The sequence below is a fragment of the Microcebus murinus genome, chromosome 16 (genome assembly GCF_040939455.1).
Source record: "Microcebus murinus isolate Inina chromosome 16, M.murinus_Inina_mat1.0, whole genome shotgun sequence".
Taxonomy (NCBI): domain Eukaryota; kingdom Metazoa; phylum Chordata; class Mammalia; order Primates; family Cheirogaleidae; genus Microcebus; species Microcebus murinus.
The window spans coordinates 47,387,078-47,412,715 of NC_134119.1; the positions used below are offsets into that span (position 1 = coordinate 47,387,078).

At 40.3% G+C, this 25,638-nt stretch overlaps 1 protein-coding gene, 1 non-coding gene and 1 pseudogene across 2 annotated transcripts in view; 1 reads left to right on the plus strand and 2 right to left on the minus strand.

Annotated features, from left to right (window-relative positions):
- ABHD12 (abhydrolase domain containing 12, lysophospholipase) overlaps positions 1-25,638 on the minus strand; it is a 67,056-nt gene that overhangs the window by 15,224 nt on the left and 26,194 nt on the right. Inside the window, exons 2-4 of the mRNA XM_012745526.2 lie at positions 5,796-5,920; positions 2,683-2,788; positions 173-292 (exon numbers count right to left, since the gene is read on the minus strand). Of these exons, the coding sequence (XP_012600980.1) occupies positions 173-292; positions 2,683-2,788; positions 5,796-5,920 (351 nt within the window). The remainder of the gene's footprint in view (positions 1-172; positions 293-2,682; positions 2,789-5,795; positions 5,921-25,638) is intronic.
- Positions 16,663-22,611, minus strand: LOC142861064 (asparagine--tRNA ligase, cytoplasmic pseudogene; annotated as a pseudogene).
- On the plus strand, positions 22,628-22,746 carry LOC142861207 (5S ribosomal RNA). The gene has a single exon (XR_012912574.1). It is a non-coding gene; the product is annotated as a 5S ribosomal RNA (ribosomal RNA).

Here is a 25,638-nt window from a genome sequence, read left to right on the forward strand (position 1 = left end):
TTTCCTTTGATCTTGGGATGCTCCCCTCATTGCAATGGGTCAGTAAACCCGATTTTGTGGGACTGTGGGTTTGCTCCTGCTAGTCTTGAGCCAACAGGGCCAGGACATTCCTATTTCAAAAAGGAGCTGTGCTCCGCATAGAAGATGTACCGAGTGGGCTCCTCTGCCTCACCTGGTACCTGCGTTCCCATGCAGGTATAGAATGATAGGGTGGCTGGAAGCCAAGGCATCCTCATACCACATCTGGTCCTTTCCTTGGGCGTTCTTCCACCAGACGGTGGGGATGGTATGCCTGGAGGCAGAAACAGAAGGGGAATGGTCAGATGTCCCCCTGCACTCAGGATGGTGACTGTGAGTGGAATCACTCAGTTAGGTCAAGTCCCGACAGCAGGGAACAGCAGACACCATCTGACTACAGGAGGACTGATGGAGTAGGGTGGCAAACTGTCCCAGTCACTGGAATAAATAACCATGGAAGTGCAGGCTGTCAGGACGGCTGACTGCTTCAGAAGGAGCATTCCCTAACTAGCAAGCATCCCTTCTGGGCCACAGAGGCTTGTACTGGTAGCAGTTATTGGGGTAGGGGTAGGGGTAGGCTCTCCCATATCAACTGGAAACTCTGTGAGGTAAGGTCTCGACTGAATCACAGCCATCCCTCTGCTGGGGCCTGGCATAGAAGTGGCACTTACTGCATTCTCGCTGAGTAACAGCACTTCCCCCATACTTAACATCCTACCAGTTATCCCTCACACTTAGTCAAACTGCCCACAATTTAACTCAAAATGGATTTAAAATAGTACCTGCTATCGTGTGCTATTTCAGCAACACTGATCTTTGTGAGCTACACTAGAAAACCTGGCCGCCCTTAACACAATTTCTAATGTCCAGCACATTCTGATTTCTGATTACAAATCATGCTCTTGTCCCATGTCTGGCCAGACACTCAGAGGCCAAACCCGGTCTGTTTGCCCAAACCCTCCTTAAGAGAGACACTAAGGTTAATTTTAACTCAGGCCAAATTGAATACTGTTAATCACTGGGCAGAGTCTGAATTAATAAGGTTTTTCTATAAAACTTATTCAAATTCATTCTGGACACCAGGGATAAAAATCTTTAATAAAACTAAATAGCCAACTTATTTTCTAGATCCTTAGTTTCAGTACCTCATTTCTAATGTCTCTCTCTGATCCCTTCAAGAGGATCATGTGTTGGGGTGGTTCTAGCCACTGTTATCATCACTCTCATGAAACTATAAACCTATGGGATAGCACTTTAAAGGTGCTGGGAGCTAACATGCCACCAACTGCCAACCCACCCTAAACCTGGGGCTTCTCCCAGCCAGTAGGAAGGGACTCCATTCTGGGCCTCTCCTGACAACTGCCAACAGATAAGCTGATGGCCAAGAATGGTCCTCAGGCTTCCTCTGGGCCTTGAGGCTCTCCCTTCAAGAAGCTGGTGGGAGAGTCTGAGGAGGTGATGGCGAGGGCAGCTGGTGCCTGGAGCTGCTGCTGCCCAAGGGCCCACAGTCCTCACAACATCACCAAGTACAGCCATGAGACTCACCATTCATGTCACTAAATAAAGCCTTTCAGGGTAACTGATAATTTAAGCAGATGCTGTTAGTGCTTCCAGACTAAGTATCACCGCCACAAACAGCCCTCCTGCAATACCCCCAGACCCACATCAACCAAGGGGCCGGCCCATTCCTACTCAACAGCTCTGTACAAAACAGGTCAAGCTTCTGAGGGAAGACAGAAACCTGAAGAGTCCCACAAGCACACTCTGGTCAATAAGTTCTAGGTTAAATCAAGTCAGAAAATGACAAAAACCTCTAATCCCAGCACCAAGTACTGAGAACAAAAATCTCCCTTCTTGTTTTATGTTCTTTACCAAGGACCATTATTAGAAATGTCTGAATGTTCTCTCATCCACACTGGGAAGCTACTCACAGCATTTCATTTAGAAGCTTCTCACATACACAGTGGTTTTCTAAAACAGTGGGAAGGGACATTATGGCTATTGAAAAATAAACCCAGCTAGATAAAGGGGCAGTGATTTGGACTTGCTTCTGAGAAAAAAAAGGAAATGTCATAGTGAGGTTGGTCAATTTTAATTCAATTGGTGAGAAACACCACTTGTATGCAGAAGAAAACATTAAAACATATTCCAAGAAGACAAAGAAAAGTCATAGGGCCTAAGTCAAATTTGAATTTATGGCTAAAAACAGTAAATAGTTAGAAGATAAAAAATACCAGCATCTCATCATCAGCTGCTGTGAAGTATTCTATACAAAAAGAAATGAAGCTGTTTTCACTATCTAGATGTTCATTTTCTGAAAAAATATATCCAAACCTGTGTTTGCAATTCTGTGCTTATATTCTCTTTGTTTCTTGCTTTTGTTTTTCCTAGAAATAAGGCTCTCTAAAGATACCTGGTTAACAAAGCCTTGCTGCTTTGAAAATCTCAAAATAGAGTTTGGTGCCATTTCATCGTGTACCACGAGGATCAAATTTAGCTGAGACCTTTCCTTTGGAAAAGAAACAAGATAAAAATGAACAAGCAACATCTCAGAGGCCAGTATCAAGGACAACACCAGCTAAGCTGTGCGGGTCCCCTTCTCGTGTCCTGCAGGGGCCCTTGGAGCTGGCGCTCAGCCCTGCAGCCAGGTCACCAGAGACTCACCAGACTCCAATGGTCACATCTTCCTCTGGCTGGAGGTAGTAGTTACATGTATGATTCAAACCTTGATCCTGTGGTTTTTTCAAGTCAATAAAATAAGGAACCCTCACTGTAGGGGACAAAGAGATGGAAATTAGCATTGGAGGTGGTGGATGGACACACATATACACACACACTCACACATGTGTATTCACATGCATGCACACAGCAGGTGACGCTCTCAGAAAGCATCCAAGTCCTTTTCCTACACAATCCTGGCAGACCTGGGGCCCATCCTCAGGCGGGGAAGGGGCGTAAGGGTGTGCTGGAGCACTGCTAGAGTGGACAGGGACAGACACTGAGCAAGGGCAAGGTTTGGTGGAGATTGGAACCCCTAAGGTCATTCAAGGTGTGAGAAGATGCAAATGAGGAAAGGAAAGACCCTGGCAGGCCTGAGGGATGAGCAGGCCTCCCGCTAGGGGAGGCTGGGGATGAGGAGGCTAGTGGGCAGAAAAGAGCTGAGGTGAGCCTCAGCTAAGGCTGGTGCCAGAGTGGGGTGGGAGGCACAGTGGGAAAGGGGACAGAACCACAAGGTAAAAACAAAGGTAAAACAAGGTAAAAGGGGATTCCGAAGTTTCTAGTACTGTCGCTTAACACAGGACACGCAAAAGATCAGGTGTGGGGCCTTGAAATGGATGAACCCACAGAAGCCGTAGGGCCAGGGGTGAATAAGGTGGTGCCCCAAACTGGAAAAACCTGAGGCCTTTAGACCTGGAGGAACCTCCAACACATGCAGTTAGATGGCAGGAGCAAGGAACAAGCGGTAAGATCACCTGGGTGCTGTGTAATCCCACTTTATTGTTATAAAAACAAGCAAACAACATCAACATCAGCAATAACACTCACACGTGGCTTAGAAAAAATATAGAAAGACAAGTGCCAGGCTGTTAACAAGGTTTCAAAATGTGTGTGTGTTGAGGGGGTGTTTAATTTTCTGTTATATACCATTATACTTTTATTGCTTGTGATGAACACAAACTTTGAGATAAATTGAAAAATGAAAAACTTAAAAAAAAAAACCCACAAACCTTGCAGTGAGATTTACTCACTTTATAAAATAGCAACTCCCAAAAGAGGTAGTTGACAAAGAGCAAGAGGGTCCGACTTCGAGCTGGTCCCACCCTCCAGTGGGCAGAAGCCACAGCAGCTCACAATTTTGTTGAGTGAAGACAGAGATTTCATTGAAAACCTCCCACATTCGTGTGGTACACTGCACATCTAGCCCTCACTTCCTCAAATGTTACCGGGGATCGAGGGACATGTGCTGAATAAATGAACCATCTGACTCTTGAGGACATGGGGACATACTGCTTCTTTCCCAGAAACTCCCCTGAGCCCCAAGACGCATCCTGCCACCAGGCCCACTGTTTGTACCTCAGTCTCTCAATCTCTCTCTTCTCCAAGAAGCAGCTAAATATTCAAAGCTTTAATGACAAGTTTCTCTCTAAAGAAAAATGGCAAAGAAGGTGATGCCACATCCCCTGTGTACTCCAGCTGGGCTGGGGGCCACTGCCACATCATAGCTCTTCTTAGGTCACACAGAACAGACCTGCATTTGAACCTGGGCAACTCCCCGGCCTTCACTCTTGACGAGGTGTATAGGAAGTCAGAAAGGAAACTGGCTCAGATCCTGAAGGGCCTTGAAGGCCCTTGTGGGCTGACTTGTGTCCCTCAAGAAAGATATGTTAACGTCCTCACCTCCAGGACCTAAGAATGTGACCTTACTCAGAAACAGGGTCTTTACAGAGGTAATTAAGCTTAAATGAGGTCATTAGTGTGGAGCCTAAGCCAATACAACATGTGTCCTTATGAAAAGGAAAACTTGAACACAGACACACACAGAGGAAGACCATGTGAAGATGCCCATGTGAAGATGAAGGCAGAGACTGGAATGATGCACGGACAAGCCAAGGACTGCCAAGAATTGCTGGCCCCACCAGAAATGGAAGAGGCTGGAAAGGATTCTATCCCAGCCTCAGGGAGCACAGCCCTGTCCACACCTTGATTTTGAACTTCTGGCCTCCAGGACTATGAGAGAATAAATTTGGCTTTCTAAGCCTCAAGATCCCAAACACACAAGGGTCAAACTCACTCTGCAAAGGGCATGCCCAGAGCCTACCTCATCCTGTTCCAGTGCCATCCACACAGCCTTTAAGGCTGTCATTCATGAAGTACCAGCCACGTGTGAGCCGTGCTGTTCTCAGACCTTGAGCACTGCAGATTCAGGACCTTTCCTCCCAGCCTCATCTTGTAGGTGTAAAGTGATGCTCCTTAAAGGGGTTATGTTCAGTAACCACATGCAGAGCCCTCTGCCTTCTATCTCATAAACTGGATACTTCTGCACCTTTCTCCTCCCACTTCCCCAAAAGTAAATATATAGCATGAAAAAAAAAAGAAAAAAAAAAAAAAGAACCCCCAAACAACTTTGGAACACCCAAGGTCCAAGTTAACTCAAGGAGACTATAATACCTATAAGACCAGCACAAAATTCCACAGAAACCAAAGTACTGCGTATCTAGGGTTTTTTGTAAGAAAAAAACCTGATTTTTTTTAAAAAAAGACAAAAAGGCCTAATTATTTTTTTTAAAGGTACTATATCTTTCAGTGGCCATCTTTTCCAGGATAACTGCCTAGACTACACAACTGATATAATATCTCCAACATGACAGATTCAGATGACTTTCCATGTTGTCAATACTTTTACCCACCTTAGCTGAAGAAGGACACCCTGGCTCCCACAACACGGTGCAGTCATCGATGCATACAAACCCAGCACTGGGAGTAATGCCATCACTGAAAGCATCCTTTAACTGGCAAGGGGCATAGGGAACTTTCTGGGTAATAGAAAAGTTCTATTTCTTGATCTGGGTGGTAGATATCTCTCTCTTTCTCTCTCTCTCTCTCTCTCTCTATAGAGAGAGAGAGAGAGAGAGATAAACCGGATACTTAAGATTTGTACATTTTACCATATGTAAATTAAATATCAATTAAAATAAAAAGATACCCACTAAAATAAGACATCATCTTTAAAATGAGCTTTTACTAAAATTAAAGAAAAAATGACATTTAGTACTTACCAAAATTCAAGAAAATCAATTTGGCCTGTATTCCAGGACATAGTTTGACAAGAAATGGAATGGCAATGTACAGCCCCAAAACACAGAGAAGTATCTTCCTCAGTCGGAACCACAGGCCCTTTCGCCTGCAAGAAAAAGGCAATTAGTAGGTCAAAAGGCAGTCGGTGCAATTTTGCTGTAGTTTATTAATAAGGTTATCAAAATCGCTAAACAAAAGCCATACATGTCTTTTTCCACAAGGATACTGCCAGTACTAAAAGTAGTCCCACCTGTCTTTGTTAAAATAATTATTTTTGAAAGTCTTTTAATTTGAGCTTAGAACTCTCCTTGAGGAGGGGGGGATTTTTCTTTTTTCTTGAAGGCCAAAGAAACAGTCCTGATGATTTATGTTCACCTTTGGGTAAGAATCCAGCAGAGAAAGAAGATTCTCAGAAGTCCCCGCCTGACATGAGACCCCAGGAGTGCCCTACCTGACGTTAGACCCCAACTGCACCTTCATCTCAGAAGAGAGGAGCTTCCCCGTCATCCTTCCCTGAACTAGCTACAGGCAGGTGTGGGTTACTGATTAGCTCCTGGTGGGAAGCATGTATACCAATGATCTCAACAGAACCTGTCTGACCAGGTACTGGGAGAGGAGGAGGCTGAGAACAAGACTGTGGCCGTCAATGTGTGTCCTCACATTTCTACCCAGGCAGGTCCCTCCAGCACCACCCAACTGGGACTCCTTCTCCAGGACTTTTGAGATAGGTCATCCACCCAGGGTCCCATGACCCTCTTCTAATCCCTTACCAGCCTCAAGAGTTCCTTATCCTGTTCCTGAGCCCCTTTCAAAAATGTCTCTAACCTAGTGATTCTCAAACTTCTTGGTCTCAAGACCTCTCTACACTAAAAAATTAAGGACCCTAAAGAGCTTATGCTTTCATAGTTTATATTTACTACTATCTTTCATATGAGAAGTTAAAGCTGTTTTTAAATGCCTATGTTTGGTAATAATAGTAAACAACCCATTACACATTATTATAAATATTCGTTATGAAAAATAATTACATTTTCCAATAAAAAAATTTTAGTGAGAAGAGTGGCATTAACATTTTCACAAATTTCTCTAAGCCAGAGAACTTAATAGAAGACAGATGGATTCTCATATCTGCTTCTGCGATCAATCTGCTGCAACACCACACATCACATAGCATCTGGAAAACTTCACTGTACCCCTGAGGAAAGTGAAAAAGGCAAATATCACCTTAGCAATTATGAAAATCATTTTGACCTTACAACCCTCTGAAAGGATCTTGGGGACCCCATGAGTTCTGAGAGTACACTTGGAGAAATGCTGCTGTAACTTACCATATCAAGTCTAGACCTAGTGGGGCTGGTTAGTTATTTCTGGACTATTTATTTATTTTTTATTTTTTTTGAGACAGTCTCACTGTGTTGCCCGGGCTAGAGTGCTGTGGCATCAGCCTAGCTCACAGCAGCCTCAAACTCCTGGGCTCAAGTGATCCTTCTGCCTCAGCCTCCCGAGTAGCTGGGACTACAGGCATGCGCCACCAGGCCTGGATAATTTTTTCTATATATATTTTTAGTTGGCCAATTAATTTCTTTCTATTTTTAGTACAGACAGGGTCTTGCTCTTGCTCAGGCTGTTTTGGAACTCCTGACCTTGAGCGATCCGCCCACCTCGGCCTTCCAGAATGCTAGGATTACAGGCGTGAGCCACCACGCCCGTCCTATTTCTGGACTATTAAAACAACATACATTGAACTGTTGACACAACAATGATACAGATGAATCTCAAAAGCATTATGTTAAATTAAACAAGACAGCCACAAAAGAATATATACTGTATGATTCCATTTGTCTAAAATTCTATAAGGACAGAAAAACAGGTGGGGGGCTGGGAGTGGAGATTGAGTGCAAGGGTCTTGAGGGGTCTTGGAATGATAGAACATTCTTTTTCTTGATGTGGTTGTGGTTACACAATTGCACACATTTCTCAAGATAAGTGAATTGTACTTAGAAGAATCAGTGAACTTTACATGCAAATACTATCGATATGATATAAATAATAAAGCTGATATAAACACCTCAATAAAGCTGACTACAAATATGCACATACAATAATGTAACTCACTCATTCATGCACTCAGTTTGTTCAATGCCCACTACTGAGCACCCAGCACTCTGCAAGTGGAGGACCATCAGGGCATCAAAGGGTGTTGTACACAGCTGCGTTGTGCTCACAGCCCAGTGGGGCACACAGACCCCATAATTACTTTGTGATTTATCTACATGGTTGCATGTATCAATAGTTTTCTCCACTTCATTGCTGCATAGTATTCTACCCTAAGGGCATACCATGGTTTATTTATCCATTCACCCACTGATGGACATTTGGGCTCTTTTAGATTTTGGCTATTGTGAATAAAGCTGCCGTGGCAGGCATGCCAGAGGTACCTGGTGTCTGAGGACTGCCCAGGATGACCTAACTTGGTCTAGGCTACGAGGGACAGGGCCACTGGGTGACACACTAAGTTAGAAATACAAGAAGTAGCTAGATAATGTGAGAGAACAGTTTAAAATGGCATCTTAAATTCCATGTACAATCTACCTTTTCAATGAGGAAAGGCACAGAATACTGTGGTTAAAAGTGTGAGCTATGAAGTCTGGTTCAATATTTAACACACCACTTACTAGCTCTGCAATCTTGGGCAAGTTACTTAAACTTTCTGAGCCTCATTTTCCTCAAAGCTTGATGGGGATAATAATGATATCTTCTTTGGGGGGGCTCCTGGAAGGATTACACATAATAATGTATGTGGAGTATACATGTGAATCCTGGCACCAAACCCACAACACACCTTAGCTGTCATTACCATCACTTTATTCTCATTAGAGTAAATAGCAGGGTCTGAACACAGTAAATGGCCCTGCAGAGGGATGGTTGGGTGTAATGTAAGAGGTCGGAGGAGGACAAGAAGGACTCAGGACTTCATTCTGAAAGAAAATGAAGAGCCCATGAAAAAGGAAAGAGCCTGCAACCAAAGATGCCACCACTGAATGCCCAATGCTTGTGCTTGGGTCCTCTGCTCTGGCCACCCGTGGTCCCTCCTGTGTCCCTCCCACAATTTGCTCATTCATCCTCCAGCACCCGCATAAACCTTTGCCTTACATAAGTGAGAGATTCACTTTGCAATTTTATGTCTTGAGAGAAAGGAAAGCATACATCCACACAAAGACTTGTTCAGAAACATTCATGGCAGCTTTATTGACAATAGCCAAAATCTAAAAGAGCCCAAATGTCCATCAATGGCTGAATGGATAAATAAATCATAGTATTCCCTTAGGATGGAATACTATGCAACAATGAAGTGGAGAAAACTATTGATACATGCAACCATGTAGATGAATCCCAAAGTAATTATGCTGAGTGAAAGAAACCAAGTGTAAGATGGCCAGAGGTCACTGGCAAATTTTCACTGTGATATATGATTTCGCCTAAAAAGTATTGCTATTCATTAGCAAGATTACAGGCATATCTCATTTTATTGTACTTCACTTTATTGCACTTTGCTTTATTGCACGTTGCAGATAGTGTGCATTTTACAAATTGAAGGTTTGTGGCAACCTTGTGTCAATGAAGTCTATCAGTGTCATTTTTCTAACAGTCTATGTTCACTTTGTGTTTCTGTGTCAGCATTTTTTGGAAATAAAGTATTTTTTAATTAAGGTATGCACCTTTTTTAGACATAATGCTATTGCACACTTAATAGACTACAGCACAGCATACCCATAACTTTTATGTATACTAGGAAACAAAAAAATTTCTGTCACTCATTTTGTTGCAATATTCAATTTATTGCAGTGGTCCATATTTCTGAGGTATGCCTGTATTTTCTTTTTGGTGCTATTTTAAGGTGATGCTTCCTCCATAGACTGAAATGAATGACTCTTTATTACCTTTATACTTTGAAATATTTTATATAAGATGGAAATCAAAAAAGAAGGATATAAACAAGGTTTAGGGAAAAATATCCCTTTCTTCATTCCTTCTTAAGTTGTTGCCTATTTCTTGTGACAATTTTGTTACTATCCTCAGAAATTCTCTTAGTTGCAATCTCATTTATCACTGATAGTACTGCTCCTTATGTAGTGACTCCCTGTGAGAAGCCAAGCATCAGCTGTTCTTGATTACTGATAAGAGTGAACATTGCCCACAAAGCTGTTCCCTGCCTGTGTGTGACCTGGAGTAATCGCGGAGATATACATTTCTCTAGACTTCACACACCTAAGTGCAAAGTCACAATTTTTTTTTTTTTTTTTTTTTTTATTGTGGACGAGGTTCTGGGGCCCCAAGAGCGGGGCCCCGGAAGTCGCCTAAAGTCACAATTTTTGCCCTAGACTATACTATTACTCAATGTGCCTTTCTTTACAAGTTGCTCATATTATCAATACCATAAACAGATAACCAGTATCATTGGCCATGAAACAGAAAGGAACTATAAAATTTAAATATAATGAATGCACTTGCCATGCAGCCCAACAATTACAATCTTGGGCATTTCTCTCAGAGAAATTAAGACTTAAGTTTCACACAGGAATTCATACGCAAAGGTTTATAGCAGCTCTATTCATAATAGCCCCAAACCGGAAACACCCAGATGTCCTTCAACAGGTGTATATGTTTAAAATGTGGCACATGGTTCCATAAACCATGGAACACTACTCAGCAATAAAAGGGAACAAACCATTGATAAGTGCAATAACCTGGATGAATCTCTAGGGAATCATGCTGAGTGACAAAAATCAGTCAATCCCCAAAACGTTACATATTATGAGTCCATTTATATGACATTCTTAAAGTGACAAAATTATAGAAATGGACATCAGATTAGTGATTGCCCAGGGTTAGGGATGGGAGAGAGAAAGCAGAGGTGGGTGCAAAAGGGTGGTAAGAGGGAGCCTGGTGGTAGTGGTGATTGTGATGGTAGTTACATGAAGCCACACGTGACGAAACTACCTAGCATTACACACTCAGTTCCCACACTGAGTGCATTTAAACTGAGAAAATTTGAATAGGCTCTATGGATTGCATCAATGACAATGTCCTGGGGTTGATTTTGTACTATAGTGTGTAAGATGTGACCACTGTGGGGGGCTAAGAGAAGGGGACACTGGACTTCTCTGTACATTTCCTTGCAACTTCCTGTGAATCTGTAATTATTTTAAAATAGTAAGGTAAAAAATTAGAAAGAAGCCAGGCACGGTGGCTCACGCCTGTAATCCTAGCTCTCTGGGAGGCCAAGGCGGGTGCATTGCTCAAGGTCAGGAGTTAGAAATCAGCCTAAGCAAGAGCGAGACCCTGTCTCTACTATAAATAGAAAGAAATTAATTGGCCAACTAAGGTATATAGAAAAAATTAGCTGGGCATGGTGGCGCATGCCTGTAGTCCCAGCTACTTGGGAGGCTGAGGTAGTAGGATTGCTTGAGCCCAGGAGTTTGAGGTTGCTGTGAGCTAGGCTGACTCCACGGCACTCACTCTAGCCTGGGCAACAAAGTGAGAGTCTGTCTAAAAAAAAAAAAAAAAAAAAAAAATTAGAAAGAAATCAGTCACTAAATTGCAAAAATAGAAACCAAACAAGAATAATCATTAATAAACCTGATCAATTTACTGGACTTCATATGCTATCTCAGTCTGTCAAGGTAAATATCAGCCCCATTTTCACACATGAGGAAGCTGAGTCCCAGGGAGGTGAGTAACTTGCCCATACCCCAGGACATGCAGCCCAGCTCCCACCTGGTCTGGCTGATCTCTGCCCCAGATACACCCCAGACCCACTGACGCTGGCCTTTGCATCTGATCCCTGCTACCTCCTCCTTTCTGCAAAAGGGCCCAAACCAGAGGCAGGATGCCCAGAGCACCAAATGTGCAATCTAAGATTTTCTTTCAAGCAACAACAGATTTTTAGACATTTTTTGAAAGGAGACTTTTTGACAAATTATTTGAGACAAGAATGATTCATATAATTTATAGTTTCTTGCTGCCTCCTGGAAGGATAGATACCAAAGCAATCCTTATTTGAACTGGATGATAAGGATGCAAGGTGGAGGCTGACAGGCAGTCAAGCCTTGCATCTTAGAGGATTGCAAAGGGGCAGGGAAGGTGCCTGGGGAAGGGCAGAGGGTCTGAGAAGGAAGCCAGAGGCCAACAGGGCAGGGCAGGAGGCTGCAGGCTAACGTTCAGCCAACAAGATAATGAGACACTTCTTACCAGACACACAAACAAAAGGATGTTTTTTAGAATATAAGTATATGAAACATGGTCAGACCCCAAAGTCTTTCCAAAGTGATCAAACAACAGATCAAAAGTTGAGACCAACTTAATATGATTCTGTCATGCAAAATAAATATTCAAAATGTTTCAGAGCATTTCCGGTTTCCATTCTGGCATGTAAGAAGTTTGTAAGTTACCTCTCCATCCTAAAAAGTAAAAAGCAGAACTTAAAAATCAACAACTCTTCTCAGATCTGTCAGAGAAATAAGGACACAGGGCAAAATGCTGTCCCTAAAACAGGCGAGACAGGAGGGCAAATGCAGAGACTCACAACTTATTGGAGCAGAAACCTCCTGGAGAACCACTGCTTAACTGACAAATGGCTAGAGGCTCAGTGTGGACCAGTCTGAGAATCTAAACCTCCAGGGAACCCAGCCATGGGGGCAGGTGGACACATACTTGTGTGAACTTTACTCCAGGAGCACTCCCAGGTCATCATAGTGAATACAAAAGAAAAATCCAGGGAAGAGAAATCATTTTGAATTAGACCGGAGTATATTCTTAACAAGGTCTGTCCACAAGAGGAACCATTTTACCAGAGCATAACCTGGGGTTAGGTTTTATCAGAGCCTAACTGACGTGGTGGAAGAGAAATAGCCAGTTACAGACATCCTGTCCACCCCTAAGGTATATGTCAGGGTGAGTGAGAAGCACTTGAGGGGTTCACAGTCCAAAGGCATGGACAGGGTCACTGAAGCACTCAGACCTACCCACAGGATCCAGGGTGCTTCCCCTCCCCCACAACCCCACATCACTAAAGGCCTATTTACAACTATTCCATATATGAGGCAAAAACTGATAGAACTGTCCATTACACCACTTTATGACCATATATACCCCTCATTTAGCTCCCACTCATAAGTGAGAACATGTGGTATTTGTTTTTCCATTCCTGAGATACTTCACTTAGGATAATGGTCTCCAGTTTCATCTAAGCTCCTGTAAAAGACATTATTTCATTACATTTTATGGCTGATAGTACTTTGTGGCATATATGTACCACATTTTCTTTACCCAATCATCAGCTGATGGGCACTTAGGTTGATTCCATGTCTTTCCAAGTGTGAACTGTGCTGTAAAACATTCAGGTGCAGGTATCTTTTTTGTAAAATGACTTATTTTCCTCTGGGCAGATACCCAGGAGTGGGATTGCTGGATTGAATGGGAGGTCTACTAACTAAGAAAGAGTGAGGGATAAAAATCTACCTAGGAAGTACAATGTACATTATCCTGATGATGGGCACACTAAAAGCCCTGACTTCAGCATTACACAATTCATCCATGTATCAAAAAACACTTTTACCCTCTGAATCTACTGACATTTAAAAAAAAACACCAAAAAACTGATAGAATTGCAAGGAGAGACTTTAACACATCTCTATCAGAAATGATCATATTCAGCAGGCAAAAAATCAGAAAGTATATAGCTGAACTCAACACCATTAATCAACTAGATATAATTGACATCTAAAGACTACTACACCCAACATCAGATTACACATTCTTGTCAAACTCACATGGAACATTCACCAAGACAGACACATTCTAGGCCATAAAACATACCTTAAGAAATGTAAAAGAATAGAAATCATACAATATCTGCTCTCAGATCACAATGGAATTAAACTAGAAATCAGTAACAGAAAGGTAGCTGGAAAATCCCAAAATATTTGGAAATTAAGCAAAACACTACTAAACAACACAAGAGTCAAAGAACTCTCAGAAATTTAAAAATATTCTAAACTAAAGGAACACAAAACTGATTAAAATTTGTGGGATGCAGTGAAAGCAGTGCACAGAGAGAAATTTATAGCACTGAACGCATATATTAGAAAAGAATAAAGATCTAAAATCAGTCATCTAAGCTTTCATTTTAGGAAACTAGGAAGAGAGCAGCAAATTAAATCAGAAATAAGCAGAAGAAAAGAAATAATACAAAATATAGCAGAAACCAATGGAATTGAAAACAGAAAATCAATAGAGAAAAATCAATAAATCCCAAAGCTGGTTCTTGAAAAGATTTAAAAAATGGATAAACCTCTAACCCTGCTAAGAAAAAAAGAGAAGACACAAGTTACTAATGTCAGAAATGAAGAGGGGAAATCACTATAGACCCATAGGCATTAAAAGGATAATAAAGAAATACTATGAACAACTCTTTGTCCACAGATGTGACAACCTAGATGAAATGGACCAATTCCTTAAAAGACACAACCTGCCAAAATTTACACAAGAAGAAACAGGCAATCTGAACAGGCCTGTTTCTATTAAACAAATTGAATTAATAATTAACAACCCTTTGAAACAAAAAGCACTGGGCCCAGATGGGTTCACTGCGGAATTCCACCAAACATTTAAGGAAGAAATAATATCAGATCTCTACAATGTCTTCTAGAAGATAGAAGCAATCACTTTTTAAGTCATCCTATAAGGCCAGCATTACTCCAATACCTAAATCAGACAAAGACATTACAAAAAAAGAAAATTAAACTGGGATTGTGGTGTGAGTCTGTAGTCCCAGCTACTTGGGAGGCTAAGGCAGGAGGATCACTTGAGCCCAGGTGTTCAAGGCCAGCTTCAGCAACTTAGTGAGACCTCACCTCTAAAGAAAGAAAACTAAAGACCAATATATCTCATGAACATATATGCAAAAATCCTATATAAATCTTAGCAAATCAAATCCAACCAAGTATAAAGAGACCATGATCAAGTGAGATTTGTCCCAGGTATGCAAGGCTGGTTTAACATTTGAAAATCAATTAATGTAATACATCACTTCAAGAGGCTAAAAAAGAAAAATCACGTGATCATATAAATAGATGAACAAAAAGCATGTGATAAAACCTAACATCACTCATGATGAAAACCCTCTGTACACTAGGAATAAACGGGAACTTCCTCAACTTGATAAATAGTATCTACAAAAAAACCTATAGCTAACATCATACTTAATGGTGAAAAAATTAAAGCTTTCCTGCTAAGATCAGGAACAAAGCAAGGATGCCCCCCCCCTTACCATTGCACTGGAAGTCCTAGCTAACACAGTACAACAAGAAAAGGAAATAAAAGGTATGAAGATTGGGAAGAAAGAAAGAAAACTGCTTTTGTTCACAGATGATATGATTTTATCTATGGAGAAAATCTGAGAGTACCAACAAAAAAACCCCACTTAGAACTATTAATACTAGCAAGGTTCTAACATATAAGGCTAATATACAAAAGCCAATCATTTTCATACACATCAGCAATGAACAAGTACAATTTGAAATTTAAAACATATTACCATTTATATTAGCACCCCCAAAAATGAAATACTTAGGTATAAATCTAACAAAATATATATAAGATCTATATGAGAAAAACTACAAAAACTCTGGAAGATGTAAAGGGAAAACTAAATAGATATTCCATGTTCATGAATAGGAAGGCCCAATACTGTCAATATGTCAGTTTTTCCCAACTTAATCTATAGATTCAATGTAATCCCAATCAAATCCCAGCAAGTTATTTTCTTTTATTGTATCCTCTCTCTTTTTTTCTTGGTCACTCTATTAATAGCTAAAGATTTGTCAATTTTGTTTTCCTTTTTAAAGAACCAACTTTTGGTTTTGTTGATTTTCTCTATTATTCTTCTATTCTCTATTTGAATAATTTCTGCTCTACTCTTTTATTATTTCCTTCTTTCTGCTTGTTTTTGTTTTGGCTTTAGTTTCTTAAGGTAGAAGATTAGCTTAATGCTTTGAGATTTTTTTTTTTTGAAACAGGGTCTCTTGCTCTGTCACCTAGGCTGGAGTGCAGTGGTGTGATCACAGCTCACTGCAACCCTCAACTCCCAGGCTCAAGTGTCCCCCTGGCTCAGCCTTCTGAATAGCTGGGACTACAAGTGTGCACAACCATGCTTGGTTAACTTTTTTTATTATTATTATTTGTAGAGATGGGTTCTCACTTTGTTTCCCAAGCTGATCTCAAACTCCTGGGCTCAAGTGATTCTCCTGCCTTGGCCACCCAAAGTGCTGGAATTACAGGTGTGAGCCATCAAACCTGGTCTTGAGATCTTTTTTTAATATAGACATTTCTCTCTATAAGTTTACCTGTAAGTATTGCTTTAACGACATGAATAAGTTTTGGTACACTGTGTCTACATTTTCATTTGTGTCAAAGTATTTTGTAATTTCCCTTGTGATTTCTTCTTTGACCCACTGGTTAAGGCATCTATTCTCATAAAATTATTAATTTTTTTTCAGTTTGAAACTCACAGATAGTTTATCATTTTATAATTAGATTAGGGGAAAAATGAAGAGCCTGCTGGCAGCAGGAAGAAGTAAGAATTTTCTAGGATTTACCATTTGATGAAACTGGTATTCATTTACTGTGCATTTCCATCGTTTTTCCATAGCAGAACATACGGCAAAGATTTGGGAACTCACATGCCTGAAGCCAGGTTACTCTTACATTCCATAATTATGTTGCTTGCAGGGCTGTTGTTGCCACAGTAGTTGGCTGTGCCTCCGACAAATGGGGTGCTGGTCTGTTCCCACAAATCTTTTTTTTTTTTTTTTTTTTTTTTTAAGATTCTGCTTTTTTTTTTTAAGAGGCAGCCTATTTCTTTCATGAACTGTATTCTTTCCTTCACACTTCAGGACTCGATCACAGCTTGCAGCACTGGACAAACCAGGGGTATAAGCACACATCTTAGATGTGGTATCTATTCAGGATCCAAGTTAAGAACTCTTCCAGACCCAAGCCAAAGCCACCATGAGGACAGGTACCATATTTTCTCTGATCTGTATACCAGTAGTAGGAAGTGGGGTCAATCCCTTCCCTGTTATAACCTGCCAGCATTTCTTCACTGTCCCAGATACGCATTGAGCCTCCCACAATCTCATCAACATTGGGCATCAAGATGTCTACAGATTCAGTAAGACGGGAATCCTCAGGACATCGCTGCATATAGAAGGACTTTGATCTCCACAGGAAATTGACACAGCAAGATTGGTTCATTAATGGTGCCTGTCATCAGTCTCTCAGGAGCTTCTGGGATATTTCCAAATTCATAGAAAGGTCCATCTTCTTTTTTCATATTGTGTTCTTTTAGCCACACAATAGCATCTGAATAGTTCATTCGTTTGAAAGGCTGTTTGGGGGACTTAAAGTTCGGGTTGAGGTCATACACTATGCTTGCTGCAGGGGACTTCAAGACTCTATCTACTACGTCACAGAACAAGTCCTCCAATCGGTTCAGGAGGTCCTCGATCCCACAAATCTTTATCTCAGTCTTCATCACAAGGAGGGCACTGCCATGTGCTCTCAGCCAGAGTCTCTTGTCCGAGGTTCCTGGTTCGGTTGACAACATCCTACTCAAAACAATCTTTGTCATTACAGCTGGAGATATGATGACTGATTTCGGTTTGAGGAACCAGGTAGCAAGCACTGAAGGGACAAGTAGCCAATATGTTTGCAACAACAGGATGATTCTTTCTGCACTTGATAAGATGATAAAGAAATCTGCAGGCCCTGATCTGGTGTTTTTTTTGTTGTTGTTTTGTTTTTTTTGAGACAGGGTCTCACTTTGTTGCCCAGGCTACAGTGAGAGTCGTGGCATCAGCCTAGCTCACAGCAACCTCAAACTCCTGGGCTCAAGCAATCCTCCTGCCTCAGCCTCCCGAGTAGCTGGGACTACAGGCATGCGCCGCCACCATGCCCAGCTAATTTTTTCTATATATATTAGTTGGCCAATTAATTTCTTTCTATTTATAGTAGAGACGGAGTCTCGCTCTTGCTCAGGCTAGTTTCTAACTCCTGGCCTCCCAGAGAGCTAGGATTATAGGCGTGAGCCACCATGCCAGGCCTGATCTGGTGGTTTTTATCATAGGGGCACTGCAATAGCTTTTCAGGGTCCAGGGAGATGATGTAAGTTTCTTCCATGTTGGAAATGAAGGAGCTGAATCCAAGTGCTCACTGGAGATACTCTCTCCCCACTACCTTTGCCCTACATCTAAGCCTCAGCAACTGAAATTATTAATGATCCTTAATATAAGGGATACAGTTTAAATATATAAACCACTGGTTGCTAGCACTGACACTGAGAGGTTGAAACTTCTCTGGTGAACAGTATCTATTTAGCCTTTGATCAAAATTCACTGATTTGATTTTAGTATCCATTAATGGGCTGAAACTTGCAATGTGAAAAACACTGTCCTGAAAAATCTTAGTATGAGCCAGGGCAGAAAGTAGAAGGATTAATGGAAAAGCACAGAGGTAAAAGTACTCCTAGAGAAAGGAAGAGGGAAATCTTATATAATGACACAAACTTAAAATGCCTCTGGGGACCAGATAGGAAATATAGTAACATGGAAATACAGGAGTAGTATCCTCTCAGGTAATATAGAGAGGACATGCTTTACCTAAAGACAGTCACATTGATTAAATAAGTAAATATATATATTAAAAAGATACTAAAAAACTGGCCACATTAAAAAAAAAGTACTCTGCTGCCTGGATTTAACTCATCGGTAGCTGGTTTGGAAATGATTGATTAATCATAGATGTTGATGGAAAATTGCAAGTTTAAAGAATTGCTAAAATTTTAAAGGTAGCTATAAAAAGAAATAGAATATAAAATGACAAATTAGAGGAAAAAAGGAAGAAAACTCAATCCAATGAAAGACAGAAAAATATAAAAAGACCAGAAAGCATAGCAAACAAAAAACATAATTAGATAAAATAAATCCAAACATATCAGTAATGTCAATAAATGAATGGATTAAATATAAAATATTTAAAATGTAAAATATAAATATTAAAAGACTGTACTCATGGACTGCACAAAAAAATGAAATAAAATATAAAAAGCCAAATGCAATTTGTAAGAGGCATAAAGTGACACTAATATTGAAAATAAAAAGACCAAAATATACCTGTGTGTATTCTGAGAGAAAAGAGAAAAAGAAAAAAAAAAGAATAAAAAAAAAAAAAGACCAAAATAAAGTTATATTAATACCAAACAAAAGTGTTAGTGGCAAACAAAATATAAATTGGGATAAAAAGCATCAATGTGTTTGAAGAGGGATATTTCATACTAAGAAAAGAGACAATTTTCCCAAGAAGAGTCAATAGTTCTGACTGATCAACAAGAACCAAAGTCATATTGTTTTTGCTTTTTTTGGTTTATAGTTCCTTTTTTTCCTTTTGAGGTAAAATTTACATACAATGAAATGCATAAGTGTCTGTAATCCACAGTTTTTACTTTATATATTTCTAGGCTAAGAGAAATAAGAAAAAATTATTAATAACAAATCTAATGTTCACTGTAAGAAACGTACTTATCCCAGAATAAACAGTAGGCACACACAAAAAAATTAATACCACAGGGATTAGAATAGTATGGACAACAAGCTTTGATAATATGCATACATAATTATGTGCATGAACTTAGTACAAATAGAGATCATAACTTCTTTGCCAATTCATATGGAATAGTCTCTAAAAGTGCATAAATATGTGTCAGGCCGCAGAGTAAATTATAAATTCCAAAAAGCAAAAATATAGATCACATACTTACCACATGCAATAAAATCAGAAATGAACTATAAAAGGATAGCCAAGAATAATCTACTACCTGGCAATATAAAACATATTTAAGATGATTATTGGATTAAAGAGAAAACAACAAATTTGGGGGTTATGAAAGATACTGTGAACAGCAAAGCCATAATGATAGAAAGCTAGAACAAGGGAATAAATACACAGTGTGGATGTGGCTGAAGGTGGCAGTAAAATCAGCTCAAAAGAATGAACTGTTCAAAAAATGATGCTAAGATAACTGGTCAACCTTTTGATGGGAATATTAAAATCCATCTTTCACAATCACTAAGGCAAATCCAGATAGGTTAAAAAATAACTTATAATTAGGTCCATGTAGAAATTTTCATTTAATAATCATGCATCTTCCACTATTCAACTACTGCAAAGCATTGCATCATTCCTAAGGGAGCTCCCCTAAGAGTGAGGCAAAGAGATTGAGAGATTGAAACAGTGAGAGAAAGACAGAGTGTGCAAGAGGTTCCTTATGTCATCCAAGACACAAACTATGGCTACACTCCATGGCTTATCTATATCAGAATTAGAATTCAGAAGTGAGTTGGTTGTCACAGGGACATATATTTATACATTTATCTGAATTGTAAAATGAATTTGGTATTTCCTGAAAATTTTAAATTTCATCTGATGAACTGGTTTGACAAAGTGGGCCAGGCCAGTTTTAGCAATTAGGTAAGATGCTGAACATTTCCCCAAAATAGAAACATCAAGTCCCCCCACCTCCATATCTGATCATGTTCCTCATCACCCACCTTTCATGTGTATGTCCTTGTTCTACCTTTAGTAAAAATCCTCTTAGGCCATTTAAGCAAGAAGCCCCCTACCCTTCTTAGTAATTTTCCATCTACTGACTCCCTCAGGCTACTTGTTGACTGTAAATCCCCAGCTGTCTCTTCAAAAGGGATTCCATTAAGGAAGCCCCTTGGCTCCCAGGCAGGGAATGTATATGGGACTGACCTTTCCTACCTACCTAGCTCCTTTTTCTACCTCCTCTGTGCCTCTCTGTTCACCCCTGCCAGATCTTTCCTTTCTCACTCCAACCCCTCCACATTCCTCACAATCACTAGGACTTTAGGCTCCCTGCCCCTATCTGGAATTCTCATCAGGGGTTCCAAGGTTCCCAAGGCTCAGGGATTCCCAAAAACTACTGAGGCTGAAAAGGAAAAGGGGCTAACTGGAAACAGGTTGAATATTTTACCCCCTCAGATGGGCTCTGGAAACACTTAGACTGCTGCTTGGTATTTCCAAAAGGTCCCTTTGTCCAGAATTTAGTCCACAGCCTCCATAAAAGTACATATCAGGGCAAATGAAAATCTTAAAAGTCTCCTTCACAAATATTGGTGAACAGCATTAGCCCTCATATTGGACACGAAATCTTAACTTGTTTCATCTGCTGAAAACACAATTCAGATTTTAAAAAGAGACAAGAACAAATCTTATATAACCTAGTGAGTTTTGTATTACCATATTTATGCCTAACTCACAGCTAAATTTTAGAATAAAAGCCATACGATCTCTATTTATGTCTGCCTATGTTTGTGTATGTTGCATATTTGTGATATCTACCTACCTCTAGATCTGTGGTATCCAATCCCTGGACGGTGCTGGGTACTGGTCCATGGCCTGTTAGAAACCCATCTGTACATCACCATCTGAGCTCTGCCTCCCCTCACCCCTGCAACCCTGTCTGTGGAAAAATTGTCCACATCTAAGTGAAAACATTTGAATTATAGCAGACCCATAAAGAAATTTTACCTGAACTTCCTTTATATGACTAGAGCAGAACTTTATGAGAGTCAGCAGCCACAAACCTCCCCCTTTGGTGAGCTCTGCAGTCAGGCCAGTGACTGATCATGGGCAGCAGGACATTAGAAAAAAATAACATATGAAGAAGTCTCATTACAATCTTCTACCCTATGAATTCCTGATGTGCAAGTATACAAGCCCTTATTAAGCTGGCATATAAACCTTTACCTCTTCTGGGAGCTATTTTCTCTACAAAGTATTGCCACATGCACAGTAAACTTTTCTTCTGTTCAGCCTATCCACTGTCACTTAGTTCACAGGTCCCCTGACAATTTGGATCTAAGCTGATGGAAGAAAAGTTTTTTCCTCCCAATAGCAGCACTATCAGGTCTGGCTGTCTTTTTTCAACATAATGAACTCCTTCCAGCAATGACCTTATCTTTCATCTTCCTCTCATCTTTATCTCCAGGGCACTTAACTTAATGGCAGGCTCATAGTTGGTGCTCAATGAATCCCTGATCAAACAATTACTGCCCTGTGATCATTAACAAGAAAAATTATCAGAACCACCATCACCTTCTCTGGGCTCCTAATGCACTTAGAGTTTCATGATTTTTTCTATTTCACACTGTGTCCCCAACCAAGTAACTGCGTTTAAAGTCACTTTGGTTGATAGTCACTTGGCTGTGTACTGGACTCTCCTGGGGAGTTTACAAAATACAGATGCCTGGGACTTGCCCTGGAAATTCTAGTTTTATTGGCCTCAAGTGTGATCTGGCCATTAGGCTCTAGACTGTGACTTTTATTATCATTTCAAATAACTGCCCACAGTATCTAACACAGTGGTAGACACACAGTAAGCAACCACATTTATTTATTAAATTGATAGGCTAAATGAAGAGACTGCTAATTAAGTGACTACCTGTGTCTCTCAAGCTCAGGATACAGTTTTCTCAAAAAGGGTATTTATTGTTGTATATATCTATAAAAAAGCTTTCCCAAAATTAAATTTTAATTAAGATGTACATAGCCTTCAAAATTGGTGATTTTAAATTAGCAGCTCTATTATCCTATAGTCCTCTGATATCTAATTATAAAGGACAAATATAAAGAATTTATAAGTGAAAATTAGCTGATTTAAAAACTGAATCTCGTCTACGGCCACACCACCCTGAACGCGCTCGATCTCGTCTGATCTAGGAAGCTAAGCAGGGTCGGGCCTGGTTAGTACTTGGATGGGAGACCGCCTGGGAATCCCGGGTGCCGTAGGCTTGAAAAAAAAAAAAAAAAAAACTGAATCTCTCACTAAGTAATAGCAAAACAGTAACCAAAATAAATCAGAAATGCTTTTTCCACATAATGCATTTCCACATAATGCTTGGTCACATAATGCTTTTTCCAAACTCTTGAGCTGAGAGCATGTTTGTTTGTTTTTCCCAGCAAACAGATGCCACGTTTAATGTACCTTTAAAGTTAACTCCCAAAGTATGAATAAGTACCTGTAAATGAGAGTAAAGAACTCAAGGAGAAATTTAAAGAATAAGCAAATCTATAAAGCAAAATATATAAATCTATAAGCAGAATATGCAACATTACTCTCTAGTCGTTCCCAAAGATAACCACCTCAAAACATGTGCTTGAAGGTATTAAAGCCTTCTTTATCTACTCAAGGGGGCACAAATGAAGGCTCCAGAGGAGAAAACACAACTGAATCAAAGCCCATGCCATCCATATTCTGTATGGGCTGGGCTGCGCTGAGTACACTTTAGATCAGGGCTAGGAACAAAAGTTTCTATCCCTGGTAACCAGACCCCAAGCTCTTCTGGGAGAGTAACTGATCTAGTGAAGGTTGAGGAATCAAGCAAGTACTCAAAGCATATAGGAATCAAATTTAGCATAGGGCTAGAGATCACAGCCTATCTGTCCCAGTGGCTCCCTGCCCACCTCGGGACACACTACCTATCTCACTTTTCACAGTCTTTCCATTTGTCCCTGCAGAACCAAACTCAATGTTAGGCAGTGGTTTGCAATCAATCCATACTTCATCAAAGTATGGATTGATTGTGTTCATTAAGGCACCACCACCTGCACTTCAGTGTTTCACACGGTGTCTCCCCTGCTGCTGATATTTAGAATAGGCTTTTTATTGGTCTCTATATAAACCCAAGAGCAATGAGTATTTGGGGACAAAGAAAGCCATCCTGGAGTGGCAAAATAAACCCTTTAATATTTAAGGGCTGGAAGGTTCTTATTTCAAGACCTAAACCACTTTTATTTTTTTGAGACAGAGTCTCATTTTGTTGTCCAGGCTAGAGTGAGTGCCATGGCGTCAGCCTTGCTCACAGCAACCTCAAACTCCTGGGCTCAAACGATCCTTCTGCCTCAGCCTCCCAAGTAGCTGGGACTACAGGCATGTGCCACAATGCCCAGCTAATTTTTTCTATATATATCAGTTGGCCAATTAATTTCTTTCTATTTATAGTAGAGACGGGGTCTCGCTCTCGCTCTCGCTCTCGCTCAGGCTGGTTTCGAACTCCTGACCTCAAGCGATCTGCCCGCCTCGGCTTCCCAGAGAGCTAGGATTACAGGCGTGAGCCACCGCACCCGGCCACCACTTTTATAAGCAAATAAACAAAAGGGTAGGAATTTCTGGCCTCAAAAAATCAAATAAGTTGAACACAGCAGCAAATTATATTTGGCAGTAAACAAAATTCAAAAACCAGAATCTTGCCAGAAAGGCTATTCTTACTTGTGGGGCCAGTCACAGGTGTGGGGACAAAAGCCAGACACAACAGTGTGTGCTGTCCTGAAGCAGGAGAGAAGCAGACAAGAAGATCTGGGGAGATTTTGGGATAGGAAGGCAGGGAAAGAGGGAGCCCAACTGAATTCAGCTCTGGTGCCAAAAAGAATATGTCCTTCACATTTGTGGCTCAGAGTTTTTAAGCATTTTGGTTTTTCAGCATCAATTGCCATTATTTGCCATTCATACCTCCTAGCCTAAAATGCTGTAACAGATGATAAACTGAGGCTTGTGTACGAGCTGCACTGTGCATGCAGAACTGGAAACAGCTTTCCTTAAGTTCAAGATGAAGACATTCTTCGTTCAGACCATTGACATAGAGGATCTCAAATGGACTAGAGAATATGGTGATACCAACAGAAATGTGGCAAGCCAAACTGTTAAGTGCACCAAAATTCTCCAAAAGACAGGATTGCTGTAAGTGTTTGAGAACATCTAATTAATTATTTTAGGGGAAAAAATCAACTTGTTTGGTCTCCTCAGCTTTTGCCCATTGTGTTTTCTTAGAATGACAGTGTTTGGCCTCCCTCTGGTAGTTCAGAATTAAAAACCTGCCTCAATCACAGCTGTGCCTCCTCTTAGCTGATTGTGCTCTTTCCTATCTCTTTCTTTTCTCCCTTTGTGCCTTCTAAAGAGATATTCATGCTTTTTGATTATAATAAACACACAGTTTTAAAAAGATGTTTCACTTGAATAGAACATATTCTTTCCTGCAAACAGAAACAATTATATACTATTTTTTAAAATTCTTTGTTTGATTATAACAGGTTGAAAGAAGAACATAATGTGATTGAGGAGTTTATAAGAAAGTATCCTAAGTTTTTCCAAGTATTTGTTTCAGATTAATGAACTTTTTCATTCAAATATTTTTGAAAGTTTGAAATCTAAAGTTCAGAAAGATTTAAATAAAAGTCACCCAAAATATGTAATTCAAAAAAAAAATAAAAAATAAAGAGATACTCAAACATAATTAAACCACTTTGAATAATGGAGACATTATTTTTTTCTAAGAGGTCTGAGCTGTCAATGACTTTGTATTTGGAACAGGAAACAGAAAAGTAACAGAACAGTCACCCAAAAGACCCCCACTTCAAATTATGCTAGCACATTCTCTGCTAAGCTATAGCTGGGTATTCATACTGAATCACTGGTGCCATGAAGTGTACAGTTTTCCACCCTGATGACCAGTGGGCTAAATGGCACTTAATGCAGCCCCTCAAGACTAGGAGAAGGCACTTTCACCTCTGCTAGCCTTTCAAAAGGAAACAGGCAGAAAACAAATGATTTTTGAAAATGGACCCTGTCCTCAATTTTAAGGGTGACATAGGAAAAAAGAATGAGGCTGAGCTCATAATGCTTAAGAA